This window comes from Erpetoichthys calabaricus, chromosome 3 (assembly GCF_900747795.2).
Source record: "Erpetoichthys calabaricus chromosome 3, fErpCal1.3, whole genome shotgun sequence".
NCBI lineage: Eukaryota > Metazoa > Chordata > Cladistia > Polypteriformes > Polypteridae > Erpetoichthys > Erpetoichthys calabaricus.
The window spans coordinates 242,702,674-242,717,665 of record NC_041396.2 but is presented as its reverse complement, the minus strand read 5'-3'; the positions used below and the strand labels follow the sequence as shown (position 1 = coordinate 242,717,665).

Sequence of the window (14,992 nt, the reverse complement as noted above, 5' to 3'; positions counted from 1 at the left end):
AATTGATATATAGTTATATGTATCGTATCATCGCAATTATTTCCATAAATCTCTGTTTAACAATGGCAAGATTATTGAGAATTAAACCAACAATCTCTGTGTTGACCTTTTCCACTAGGATGTCTGGATAACAGCACCATTATGAAACTGTTTTTTGTCAGTTCAGACATTGTGATGCTTGATCCAATAACCATACTGCTCACGCACTTCACTGTGTGTTTAGTCCTTCATTTTATCATGTGGTCTTTGCCGCACGTTACCTTCTGATGCTTGACTCCACTTTGAGGGTGTCTGTAAGGAGTTTGCCCGTTCTGTACTCCAGTATTGATTTTTTTGTAGGTAGACTCTGGTTTCACCAATGTCCGGCTCTGTTGGTGACTCTAAAAGTTTGACTGAATGTGAGTTCTCCTGGTGGCAACATTCAGGACTGAAACAGTTGTATATTTGGAATAAAACTTTCAAAACAAAAAAGTCGATGAAAAACTGGAAAGGTGGAAGACAGAATGAATGAAAAGAAAAGGCCCGCTTTGCTCTCTAGAACGCCTGTGACCTGGAGCACCTCATCATGGAGTGCAATGGAATTCACTGAAGGATGAAGTCCGTTTGATTGAATGACTTGCATTATTAATATCATTCCTTCCATGCAGAACTTTTTAAATTACAGTCAGAATGTACAGACATAGCGATTTAAGGGCATTTTAAGGGAAGGGCTTTATGATGATGTGGTTGTCTACATTACTATTCCATAGACATCACTGACACATATATTGATTCTATCTGAGGAATTCCATAGGATGTCTGGGCTCCAGATTAACTCGAATCAGACCGTACTGTTCTCTGTGGCCACTCATGCACAGCAGCTTAAACTGAATCAGCCTTCTTTGATTGTCGCAGAAAAGTTCAAATACTTAGCAGTTTTTATAGTTTGATAGAGACAGTACAGTATCAAACACAGCCTTAATAACTGGCCATCTGTTCATTTCATATTAGCTGGGAGTTAATGTTGTTAAAATGGTTATCCCTCCAAACTAATCCATTTGATTTTTAAATTGAAGCAAATAAAACTTTGCTCACTTGAAATATAAGCTTTCTATATATGAAACAAGACAACTTTCGAAATGCTGAAAGCCGGGAGGGACATGACACTTCCTAACTTGAACTTTTGACACTGGATTGTGAGCATCCATATTGGACACACATACAGACTATTAAAGGAAGCAGAAGGTGATTAACTATTTAATTTGAAATAACCACGGAAAGGAGATCCAGTTCAAGCTCTTCTTTGTGCACTTTGCTCTGTGCTTCTGCCATTATTATTTATCGGTCATTTTCCAGCAGCCCAGTGGCACATTATTCTCTCAAAAAGTTGTAACTTGCTCCCTGCTTTTATTCTAGCCTTGCTTAAACTATGCAGAATTGAATTCATAGAATTTACTAGCTGAAGTCTTTGGTGTTGCCCAGGTACATTTGTGGGTAAGGATAAGGTAATGAATAATATGTGTAAGATTTTTAAATAATTAACCCTTTTGTCTTAATCCCGTATTTTTAAGTTGGACCCACAGCAACATATTTGAAATGAGGTCTCTAGTGTGCAAAATGAATATGTAGATGCCACACGGTGCTGGACGGACATCCTGGCCAGGAAAGGGAATAGACCTGGAAGGAAGAATTGGAAAAGGTGGACGGACAGCCCATTAAAAAGAGAACATGTGGATGGAGGTTTTTTACTCCCCCAACATGCTAGATGGCAGCAGCCCCAGAATTCTGTACACCATAATGAACCAGCAGGGCATGCTGGGATATGTAGTCCGGCAAAGCAGCCCCGCTAGGGTCTCTGGGTACCACGAGAGGACGCTGTCGGGAGACAAGCTCCCTATTATGGACTTCTGTGTGACCCGGAAGTACTTCCATCGGGTAATCGCCCTGGCATCTGAAGTACTCCCGGGTCTGTAATATTCAGGCGAGTCGGAGCTGGGTGGTAGAGAGGCAACACTTGACTGGAGGAGGGCAATGCGGTGGTGAGAGAGTTATTAGGGAGGAGTGGAAGACTTGTGGGTTGTGTTTTTTTGTACCATATTGGAGATATCTTTGGTTAATAAACAACCTTTATTTGTACCCAGGACTGTGATTCTGTGTTTGTGTCGGGCTTTGGGCTTGCTGACACCTGGGTGTCCATTACAATACATAACTTCAAATGGTGTTGAAAAATTCAAAAGACAGACAGAAATGGTATTACAGTTTTATTTCTACAGATTCGAGGTATCCAGATCTACCGAGACCTCTGGTTACAAACCACATATGTGTGTTGTTACGCGTGAGTCACGGAGTTGCACCAGAGACAGATAGACAAGTCCATTAAAATAATTTTATTGTTGAAAATAGGCAGAAACAGTCCCAAGGCTTTATTCAAAATATGAGTTTTTCTTCAGCACACTGCATACGCAAAGCGTAGCGGCAATCGTCCTGCTTCAGCTCGCTTTTTCAGGTTAAAAGAACATAAAGCCTTCCTTGTCAAGCAGGTTCAGTGGCTGAGAAGCATCGGGTGGGTCAGATGTAGTCTGAAGAAGAGAGGACAGGAGAGTGAGAGCATAAGCTTAAGTGAAGGCTCAGCTTTAAACGTTCTAAGCACTGCATGAGAAGCATGTTACACGGTAAAGGTGCTGCTGATCCTGCACACGACGTCTTTAGAAGTGTGTTTGTTTCTCGTTGAAATACGGTTTAACAGAGTCACTGTGTGCAACTGCTGGTGATGAACGGCAGGAATGTGCAGCAGCCGCCATCTCGGTCACTCACGTTTGATCTTGCAGTAACCTCACTACTTCTCTTATGTGCTGGTCAAAAACTGCACAAGAGGAACCCTACACGACTTTCCTAGTCTCCCTTCGGTATCTATTGGTTTTAAACTTCCTATCTACAAAATGATGAAAGTTTAAACAACATTTACATACTCTACCAGCTCACTCCAGAGTGCACCCCAAATGATCTGAAGCAATATTAACTGCAACATCTTTCAAAGAGATTCTCACATAATTCATGGAATCCGGCGCTCAAGAACATATGCTTTTCATCAGTTGTCCAAAGTATGGTAAATTCAGTCAGAAACTATACATTGCGCACACATACTGTATCTTGACTACGGTTATTTAAAATGTTAACCTGAATTGTAAAGGATGTCATCAAGCATCTGCCACTCTAGGTCATATGTTTAGGGAACGGCCATATTCTAAGATCATGTTGGGGGAAAAAAAATCCTTGCTTTTCAGATAGTGCTGAGTTTACAGTTACACCTAATCCTCATCCAGCATTATGTGGAATAATTCCAAACACTATGCCACAAAAAACATATTAGGATATTGTACACACATTGGTTATTCATTGTGTTATCAGAATTCTAACCCATCCTCCATAACTCGTTAGGAAAAGGATGTTTTATTTCACCAAAAATGTGAATAAAAAATTATATTTTCTCACCGCAATGGTAAGTCCAAAACGTTTTGCAAAATTTGGCTAAAATTTAGTAAGGCTATGCTCAAATAGAACGGCTGGGCCGCTGTTTAACTTTTCTGATGTCCCAGTAAGAATGAGAAACTCTCCAAATGGAGCACAGAGGAGTGTTGAAGTGGACCAAATATGAGACATTAGTGTTTGAAAATGTATTACTGATACAGTCTGTTTCAGTCACTATAATGTGATTTATAACCTCAATCAAAAAAATCCCTGTCTTTTCTTTTTGGACACATGTATGTTGTCTACTGTCTTCCTTTCTTTCCTGCAGTATCCGTCTGTTACCTCAAACCTTTATGCTTTTAGAACTTTCTAGCCCTCTGCTCAAATTCTCTGAACGCATGTTTTTCTGTCTGGGTACAGTGGCAGCCAAACTCATTTTTGCCTCTCGCTGGAAGACACCTGAATGCGTCACTGTCGACAATTGGCAGTCAACCTTCTACAATTTAATACATTTGGAGTTGTCTGATTAATGGTGCTTCCAGTAACGCAATTGAATCCTGGTCTGCTGAGGCTCAATTGTTTAAATCTCAGCTTGCAACTCTTTGCTTTTTTTTTTTTTTAATAATCCCTTGGCTCAGAATGGTTGAGTTGGGTTACTTTGTATATTATGTCCATTTATTCCTGTCAGTTTGTTTTTAACTTAATAAAAAGCCCAAAAGAAAGACTCAATAAAAAATCCATTAGTAATTGATTTTAATTCTGTAGAAAATTTTAGATTTCTGTTGATGTATTGATGTGGGTGTAGATGAGGAGAACACAAAGTGGACTGGTTCCCTCCTTATTCTCAGTGTTGCCAGAATAGGCTCCTGCCTCCAAAACCATTAATTGGATTAAGTTGTTTTTTTTGGTTTGTTTATAATATTTATAAATAAATAAAGTGATTTTAATCCTGTAGGAAATATTTGATTAGTATATATTTATGTGGTTGAGCGGGCCTTGTGATGGGCTAGCGTGCTGTTCAGTGGCGTTTCCTGCCTTGTATTGCCAGAATGGACTCCAGTCCTCCATGATCATGAACTGGATTAAGTGGGTCTGAGAATGTCATGATGTGTTATTATCAGGTGTGTTTATATTCTTTGTAAATAAATTCAGTATTAGGCCACATCTTTTTCTGGCAACTGTACACCATGAAATGCAAGGATAAGTCTAAATCCTAGAGTAACATCTGATCTATCTAATTCAAGACATCCTTCTCCCTGTTATAAAATGAGTCTTAAATCACTCTAATTGAAGCAGCATTCTACCATCTTGGAACGCTCAAATACTCCTGATTTACTAAAAAGGTGATTCAGATGGCTACTTTGCTTCTCTTCAAATCTAGGTAGAGTAATAACAACAGTGAGATGTTTCCTGCTGAACTTGCCTTAAACACACCACAGCTGTCCAAGGTAACAGTATCCAGTTCAACTCCTTAGACAAACATTTAATTCAGTTTTGCCTTTCCTTCCCACACAGGTCTTTTCAGGATTGTGGCAGATAGAAAGCCCTACGTCACCCTGGGTGAGATTGCAATGACTTCTGAGATATGCCCCAGCAGAGTGAACCAAATCAAAATCACAAGTGCAAATGCGATCCAAGTGAACGATGAGGTGATCCAAAGAGATGAGAGCATAATACTGTCTTCCTTAGCGGAGGAAAGCAGTGAGCAACTGGTGAACTGTGAAGTTATCCGGAAAGACAAAAAGCTCACCTTTACACTACCTCTGTCCTTCAAAGGAGAATTTTATGAATGTGAAGATGACCAGTTTTATACACTTGCTGAGATAATAGAGTGGAAGATGCCAAAGGGTCGAAAGCGAACAGTGAACATGGCAAAGACGACTACAGTCCAAGAATTTTTTTTTAATTACTTGCCTGAGAATTTCAAAGGTGAATTAGACCTTGCGCCCATATACGAACTGCAAGCAGTAATGAAGTGTAAGTAAATGAGTTTTTCTTTCCCTCCAATGCTTACTGCTATAAAAATGTATGAAAGTGTGTGTTTGTTTATCTTCAACTGAAGCTCAGGATTCTGACAGTTTTTTTTGCTTTTTTCCAATACATATCCCTCAAAGGCAGAAACTAATTGGTCAGAAAACAATTATTTTAGTCTCACCAAGGAAAAAATAAATCAATGTTTTTTAGCCGAGAGCATTTAATACTTATTCTGGAGGCATCTAGGTGGTCTTTAGGGTGAGTGGGAAACTTGTTTGAAATACACTGTAATCAAGGAAGAATTTAGTAAAACAGAATAAACGATTAATTTCAATTTATAGTAACATATCTAATCTCCATGTTGGCATATTGTACATGAGATCAAAAGCAGAAACATATCATTTTCTAAATTTTTTTCATTTTTTTTCAATCTTTTGATAAATTATTTATATATATATATGAATACAAATTATTATTTAAATAGTATAAGATATAGTATGCTCCTAAGACTGGAATCCTATTAGAATATACAAATTCAACTAATTGTTTTTCCACATTTTTCACTATCAGGGCATTGTGGTGAGTTAAATGTAGAAGTCTTTGCACACTAACTGCATTATGTATATGTGGATGGCTGCTCTTAACATTTGAAATATCAAAAACGTATTCCTTGTTTTTTAACACGTTAAAGGCAACGAGAGGTCATGGCTTTATAAATAGTGTGGATGCTAGGGGTCACTGTTGCCCCTTTAACCCACAAACAGACACGCAGGACACAGGGTAAAAGCACCAAGAAGTATTTTTTTTATTCTTTGTTCTTCTTGTACAGTGCCCTGTAAGCACCACAGCCACAATAAACAGGCAAATAAACGACACCAACACAAGTCTTCTCTCTTTCTCTTTCTCCTCCGCACCTCCCAGCAAGCTTTGTCCACCTCCACCCGACTCTGGCCCCCTGCTGGGTTCACAGCAGTCCTTTATATATGGTCCGACCAGGAAGTGCTTCTGTTCATGTGACTTGCCAGCACTTCCAGGTCAGATGAGTTTTCTTCAGACTTCTAGTGCTGTGAGGGAAGCATGACTCCCCCAGCGTATCCTGTGTAGCCAAACTCCAGATCCCATGGTGCCCTGCGGTTATCCAGGGCACTGCTATTCTGCAGGGAAGTCTCCATCTGGCGTTTTGGGGGAGGCAGTGTCTAAAAGTAGCCGACTTCCCCCATCCTTCCATTCTCGGGGCATCCATTATTTTAGGTACATGTAACTTCACCTTAGGCCTAACCCAGCAAGCAGCACTGGTCCACAAGGTAAAGCACCGTCCAAAGTTTTGTTTCTTCACTGTTCTTATGTAGAATTTATAATTCATTGCAACCTAAAAAAATTAAGTTAGTTGGTTTATTTTATAAATATCATGTTGTCTGTTAAATTAAATACGTAAGAAATTTGACAACTCAGAAGACACCATTCAGTCCATCAAGCCCATTTCTTTAGCAAATAGCGAAACTGTCTCAGTGTCTCATCGACATTCCTCTTAAAGGTTGTTGGGGCTTCTGCTTCTACTACAAGTCTCGGTAGTTTGGTTCTGAGGAAATACAACTGTTTACATAAAGAAGTGCTTCCAGGCTTTAGTTTTAAATACACTACTCCTCCTTAATTTCCACTGATGTCCTTGAGTACTTGATCCCCACTTAAGCTGAAGGAATGTTCCTGGATCTACTACTTTATATTGATGGCTTTGAGGATTTTAAATCCCTGAATTTTGGTCCCCACACAGTCTCATCTGCTCGAGACTAAACAGGTTTAATTCTCTGAGTTTGTTGGAATTCAACGTGTCCTTAACTCCTGGGAAGCACTTGTTTGCTCTCCTTTGCACAGCTTCAAGTTCTCCTGTGTCTTTCTTATATCTCAGTGACCAGAACTGCACACAATACTCCAGATGCAGTCTCACTAGTGCATTGTGTAGTCTGTGCATAACATCTCTTGATTTATATTCAACAGTTTTAACAATATTAGCCTTACATTTTTTTGCCATCACAGGATGAACACACACACGCACCAATTTAGCATTGACAATTCACCTAACCTGCATGTCTTTGGACAGTGGGAGGAAACCAGAGCTCCCAGAGAGAACATGTGGAGAGCATTCAACGTCCATGCAGGGAGGACCCGGGAACATTAACCCTGGTCTCCTTACTGCGTGGCAGCAGCACTACCACTATGCCACCCTCCCCAATGCTGGTATTGAATTTCTCAAAATAATAAATTATTGCTATTAATTGCAGCAGCCTAAAAGGACTGATCTAAACAATGTTTTACAGACATTCTGACTTATGACTGCTAAGCATACTGAAACACTTCTTATGGCCTTGGTACTTTAATGAATACTTTTAATGTTTGCAAATGAATTTGAATGCAGGGTGTTGCAAACGGTTCTTCATATAGACAAGATTTATCAATGGCTGGATGTAATGTGGTACTGCTAAGATAAAACATGAAAATATGATAATTTTTTTAGATTTGTTTTGGTAACTTAAAATTGTTTCTTGCCCTTAAAAGACCAAAAGATATGTACTATACCTTATCATCATAACCAGGCCATTTATTTGAAATTTACTCTGGGTGCCTAGCTGAAGGAATGCTTCTTTTTTCTCTGTGTGGAATGTGTTTCTTATCTTAAAGATCACTGCCTAACTACTTGACAGTTTGCTTGAAACTGACTCACTCGATTCCTCCTTGATCTCTCTAAGAGTCATAACAGCAAAGTTACCAACTAATGTAAGAAAACACAATAAACTGTGTGGACTGTTAGAAGAGAGAGTAAGCAGACTGAGTATTAATGCATCATTCGTTTAGGACTCTCTCTCTGACACACAAACACGGAGGACTTTCAGCCAATAACTTACTCAGCAGAAGTGTGTCAAGAAATGCTATGGGGGCTCCTTTATACCAACAGCAATACGCCTGCATAATGTCCAAGTGGGACTGGGACAACCGAGTCAGAAATGTTCTTTCTTTTGAATTTTCTTGCTTTTTAGTTATTTTGATGTGCGTTCACGCCATAGTAATAGGCATGTAATAAGCAACATTTCACCCAGGGAACAAATAAAGTTCTATCTATCTATCTATCTATCTATCTATCTATCTATCTATCTATCTATCTATCTATCTATCTATCTATCTATCTATCTATCTATCTATCTATCTATCTATCTATCTATCTATCTATCTATCTATCTATCTTAACCCAGACAGTGCAACAGAATTTTAAGAAGACAATCTGTTGTTCAATTATAGCTACGTTTGCATCTAATTTCTCTTGCAATATAATACTCTGTTCCAATTATAATTGATAATTAACAATATGCAAGCTGAATTTGGGGGGGAGGGGGATGCAATAGGAAATAAAATCATCATATGACGTTAAATAACTTCAAGATTTACAGTGAGAAGATACAACCAAGCACATGGAGCAATGGGAAACAATTGTTGAAAATCGTGTCTCTTTGGTTATTAATCACTCTTGATTTTCTTTCTAAATAGTATTTTAATGAATGGTTCCAATCTTTTACATCTCTAAAACAAGTGTTAATAATAATAATAATAATAGTTTATTTATATAGCACCTTTCCCATTCTTAAGTGTTTAGAGTAATGCTGCCATGAAATAATTGGCATTTTCATTTTAATGATTTACTTTTGAAGATATGTATTTTTTAAGAAAAACAAATTTTCTGTGTTAATGCAAGAAGTGGTAGAGTACTCCAGTCATATTTCACTTAAAGCCTTGTGAGAAAGTCTAATCCACTGGCTTGAAACTGTAGCTTTTCATGTAATTCATTTTAGTACAACTCAAAAAATATAACAATGTCTTCAGTGTAACAAACATGATAAGCTAAACTGGAAATGTAATATATTCTTCTATATTTCATAATTCTATGAATGATTGACAGCTAAAGTGTGAGATTTTATTCCAAGCCTTCTACAATGCAAAGAGCTGAAATCAAAGCAAGTGACCGAGACGAGTGCCAAGCAAGGCTTTGTTTTGTAACCCTCATCAGGTCAATGAAGTCCATATTAACAGTAACAGTACGCGGCTCCAAGCTGTGACAAGAATGAACTTAACAGCTCGACCTGACATCAATTACTCCGAATTGGCTGTGTGGCTGCTGTTAGGCAGTAATGAGCACCACTGTCCTCATGCTGCACATTTGTATTGATGTTTTATTTGTATGAGTTTCACCAAAACAAATTCTATGCAACTGATTTTGCTATGGCAATAAAGCATTACATATTGCTCTAAGCGGGGCCTACAGGAGTTCAAGGATACTGTGCATCTGTGTGTACACCAGTGCTGTATTGACACGATTCAATAATGATTTAAAGTGAATTATGTATGTTTGTGCCACTTTGGACTTTCACAAATTGCAATGTACATTCAATAATAATAAAATCAATGGTGCAGTAGTAATATTTGCTTTTACTTTAATTGCCAATTGTTTCTAAGTCTCCTAACACATCAGATATTTGACTTGGGCTCCTGTCTGCTTCATGACACGTATGCATTTCTGGCACAGCAGAAGAGGCTTGTTTTAAAGAATTAAATGCAGATGTGCAGATTTTGCCATAACTGAAGTAACCCCTTAAGGATGTAACTCATAGGTAATACTGAGTGGAGAAGGGGCCTTTACATTTTCTTTGCTCACACTGAGCACCACATTCAGAGACCCCAGTCTCCTTGCACAGTACAGACACATGCTGGGAGGCTGATTGTAGTCTGGGAGTTGGCGCAGGAGCCTGAATGAGCACTTTGATGGACTGTCTTTTCCATCTGGCATTGAACAGGGTTGATCTGAAAGATGAAAGTTCAGAAGATGAATAGATTAGGCTGTTTTTTTGGATTAAAAATAAACACATTTTAGGGCTTCTCTCAACTACACATTCCTGTTATTATACAGTGTGGCACACAAAAAAGTAGTCCCACGCACAGCAAAGAGCCCCTGTGGTTATGGCAGCAGCAAACAGACTCAGATAAAGATAGCGTGGCTTCCCACTGGCATTTTGTTTTGTTTGTCCTGTCTCTAGTAGCTGTGTGCCTGCTGGAGAAGTGGGATGTTGTATTCATTTGTGGAGTTGTATATTCAAGTGTGCGCCTTCAAGTCCACACTGAGGGAATCATGGAACATTTTCTCATTGCAAGTGTCAGAAATGTTTACATAAATCAGACAAGGATTCATGTGAAATATCTGGTTTCTCTAGAGTGTAGAAAAACATTCAAACCGATCAGTTATCAGCTTCCTTGCTAAGATCCATCCATCCATCCATTTTCCAACCCGCTGAATCCTAACTACAGGGTCACGGGGGTCTGCTGGAGCCAATCCCAGCCAACACAGGGCACAAGGCAGGAACCAATCCTGGGCAGGGTGCCAATACCTATATAAATAAAGTGTTTGTAAAACTTCTTAGCAGTATGTAAGTCTGCAGATGACTCTGAGCTATAGGGAATCAGAGTCAGCAAAATCATTACAAGTGGGCCTAGACAAAATCGAGACTTGTGTAAGTCAGGGACCCGTAAAGTTTAATGTAAGGAAAGATCTGTGTTTACACATATAAGGTAAAGACATTAGTCATAATATACACAAAAATGGATTGTCTTAAGACGAGACTTTTGCCAAGAAATTTTTTCAAGTCCTGTTCTCCTCTCAGCCATTTCACATTAACAGCCCTTGCCCATGGTCCTCTCACCTCTCATTTGTGTGAATGCTTTTGTCAGACACAGTTCCTGCACTCTCGGCTGTTATAAATTTTTACAATCAAGTTGGCAAATTGGTTAAATGCGTATCAATAGACTATGCTGAAACAGTTGGTGATGATGTTGTGGAAGGTGAAAACATCAACTTACAGTATCCCGTAGAATATCTACAACCGTTAACACCGTTCAGTCTTCCACCAGTTGAATTACTGTTGAAAGAAGGAAATATCGTAATGGTATTACGTAATTTATGTATGAGTGATGGGCTACGTAATAGGACAAGATTAGTTGTATTCAAAATTGGTCGAACAATTGCGTAAAATTTTAACAGGCTACAAGAAAGGTAATGTAGTATATCTTCTGTGGATAACATTAGACACCAAAGGAGATCTTGATATGCCATTCATATTAAAACTTTTCCCATTAGAATAGCTTTTGCTATGACAATTAACAAATCACAGGGACAAACATTCGAAAAATTCGGTTTATTTATTAGAGAGAAAGAAACAATATTCACTCACGGGCAGTTATACAGTACGTTGCGTTGTCACGATGTAACTCCAAACACGGAATCAAAATTCAATGCGATATTGATGAAAAGTTCATTCCAAATATTGTTTTTACTGAAGTTTTACAGTAAAAGTGTAAATTTAAAAAGTTTTTGCGTGTTAAATTCAAAGCGAAACAGAACGAGAACGTATAACACAACGAATACCTCTAACGCAACATGAAACATAATTTTCTTTCAATTTATTACGTTTTACTATTTTTTACTATAGTTAATTACTCGCTGTAATGTAATATAGTTAGGTCTATTATGCATATGTAACAATTCCCATGAAAAAAACAATCTGTTTAAATTGTACATCCGTTTCCCCATACGTGAGTGGCAGAGCCGTGAAATGGCTACTGCGCAGCACACGCCTGGGGTTTGGCAAGTGAAGCAAGCAGGGGGGCAGAGCCCCCTATCCATCCATCCATCCATTTTCCAACCCGCTGAATCCGAACACAGGGTCACGGGGGTCTGCTGGAGCCAATCCCAGCCAACACAGGGCACAAGGCAGGAACCAATCCTGGGCAGGGTGCCTACCGACCGCAGGACACACACAAACACACCCACACACCAAGCACACACTAGGGCCAATTTAGAATCGCCAATCCACCTAACCTGCATGTTTTTGGACTGTGGGAGGAAACTGGAGCGCCCGGAGGAAACCCACGCAGACACGGGGAGAACATGCAAACTCCACGCAGGGAGGACCCAGGAAGCGAACCCGGGTCCCCAGGTCTCTCAACTGCGAGGCAGCAGTGCTACCCACTGCGCCACCGTGCCGCCCCAGAGCCCCCTAGTATTAAATAATTATATCCAGAATGGTATGAACGGCTTTTGCAGCAGGAACAGGAAACTGTCAGCCATATCTTTGTCCCAAGTGCCATCTACACTACGGCAGCCTCTCCACTTGCAAAGTTACAACTCTCTGGGCCTGTGCTAAAACTCCACATCTTTTCTACTGCATTTAGAAAGTGACATTCTTTAAAGTTCCATATTTGATTGACCTCTTGATATGTACATCTCATCTTATGTTATCTTCATATACTATTTAAGTGACATTGCATTATTATATGGGGTCCTTTAATTATATGCTGCTATGCTTTTTCACTTTAATGCCTAATAAAAAAAACACACACTGCATCACCTTACCTGTTCAACTTGCTGGGTGAAAACTGCAAGAGTACATTCTAGTAGTATTGTTAAACTGATAATTGTTGAAATAATAGCAATAATGATAAGCAAAGGTTATACAGGAAAGAGAAAGAATGACAACAAGAGAATGAACAAAAAAGAGCTTATATGCCAATTACATTTTTATGTTTATAAATAGAAGAAAATATGAAAGTCAGAGCTGTTTACAGAATGTGGCAAAAAAAAAATAATTACATATAAATGTTTTTAGACTTCCAGAGGGATAGGCTTTTGCTTTCCAGAGTAAAACTGAAAGCATTGCCTGCTAAAATATTTGCACCTTCTGCTGTGATTTTTTTAAACCTCATAGCATCAAAGATGCAACATTTAATCGTCATTATGATTTTAACAGAATTTTGGACACTGATGTTAACTGCAGGGGGCCGGGTAGCCATTTAATTGAGATCAGGGAGATTTTCATTTAATTCCAAATGACCATGCATCACGAGATGTTTAATTTCTAGGGGAAAAATTGTCAACAGAAGATTTGAAGCTTTTAGTTTTCTCTCTTTTATTGCCTATTGGCTTTTTTTATTACAACTTTGGGGACACTAAAAACAAAACAAAAATAAAAAAAATAACATTGAAAAGTTGATTTAGTGCCGAAAGCATTTGCCTGCTTATCTATCCATGTTATGAATCTCAAACAAATAAAATGTCCACTTGCCTCAATCAATTTGTCTTTGCACTAGTTGCCTGTTAAATACTGGATATCTTGTGAGCCCCTTCAACTAACATACTACAGTATATAAAGATCCTTCTGACAATGGTCCTATATATCTTTCTAGTAGTTCACGTTACTACACACTCCATCTCAATCTGTGGTCCTCTAATGAGTGATTGCCCATTGACCCCCCACACTAAACACTGGGTGTCCGAGGACTTAATACTGAAGCTGACCGAACATTTGACAGTCATCTACAACTGCTGCTTTTAAAGTGAACTTAAAGACTTGGCCTTTTAAGATCCTTACATGCTGATTATATCTTACTGCACTTTAGCTTATTTATTTATTTACCGTGTCCTTGAGTGTCACGAAAGGACCTTGTTAATAAAGTGTATTATGATTTGTGATTTTCTGATTTATGTATTTATTTTTAACATATGTGAGTCACTACAACATTCTGTTCTTTGAAAACTCACGTACATTTATAATAAAGCACGGGGACTCGTCCAGTGAGTCTCCATCTTTTTTTTTTTTACTGAGGGCTGTAGCTCTAGTTGTCAACAAGTTAAGTGGAAAGCACAATAAAAAAATCAACAGGTTTCCTTTAAAAAGACAGTATATCTTAGCTTTACACATGAAATATGTACTTGGTAATGACATTAATATTTGTTTAAAAAAATGTAAAACAAATCTTTATAAAAATAACAATGAAGGAGAACTGAGCAAAGAAAAACAAGAAGAACTTTTTATACTTGATAAGACAGAATAAAGACAGCCCCATAGCCCCATAGCCTATTTTTTTAATTAATAATTAAAATAGCCTGTACAATTTCCATAAATAGCTGCTAACTTTTCATAAATAACAAATGCTTGTATAGGTGAGCTTTCTCATACTGACTAGGAGAGATTATTGTTAGGAGACAAGTGAGTGACGGCACAATGAAGTTCTGATTACAGGTTACTGCCCATGAGAGCTGCCAGAAAATGTGACTTAATTTGTCAGACACCTTTTTCCTATTCAATAAACACTGAAAGAATCAATAAATGATTCATGAACTTCCTGACTAGACTAAGCATGGACCTTTTTTTCTTCATCTCAATATTCCAGAAGTGGATTGCTGTGAAAGATCATCTACCGTCTTGGATGAAGTTTAAAGGAAAAAGAATTACACTCACAAGGCATCCTGAAATGTTCTGATAAACTCATTTGACAGAAATGCAGATTACAAGAGGATTACAAGAGTGCCAAAATTATTATGTGCTGTTAAATATTAACGTGGATGAATGGTCATTGTGGTTGTGTGTTGGGAACATTCACTAGCTTATGCAGGCCATATGATGGGGCCTTTGGGCCATCAGTTGAAAACTCATCTTCTCAGTAGTCCTGAGTAGTGAAAGTAATTAAAGACTAGAAA

General features: G+C 38.4%; 1 protein-coding gene across 1 annotated transcript in view; it reads left to right on the top strand.

Annotated features, from left to right (window-relative positions):
* themis (thymocyte selection associated) overlaps positions 1-14,992 on the top strand; it is a 127,337-nt gene that overhangs the window by 49,801 nt on the left and 62,544 nt on the right. The window contains exon 3 of the mRNA XM_028797915.2: positions 4,963-5,424. Within this exon, the coding sequence (XP_028653748.1) occupies positions 4,963-5,424 (462 nt within the window). The remainder of the gene's footprint in view (positions 1-4,962; positions 5,425-14,992) is intronic.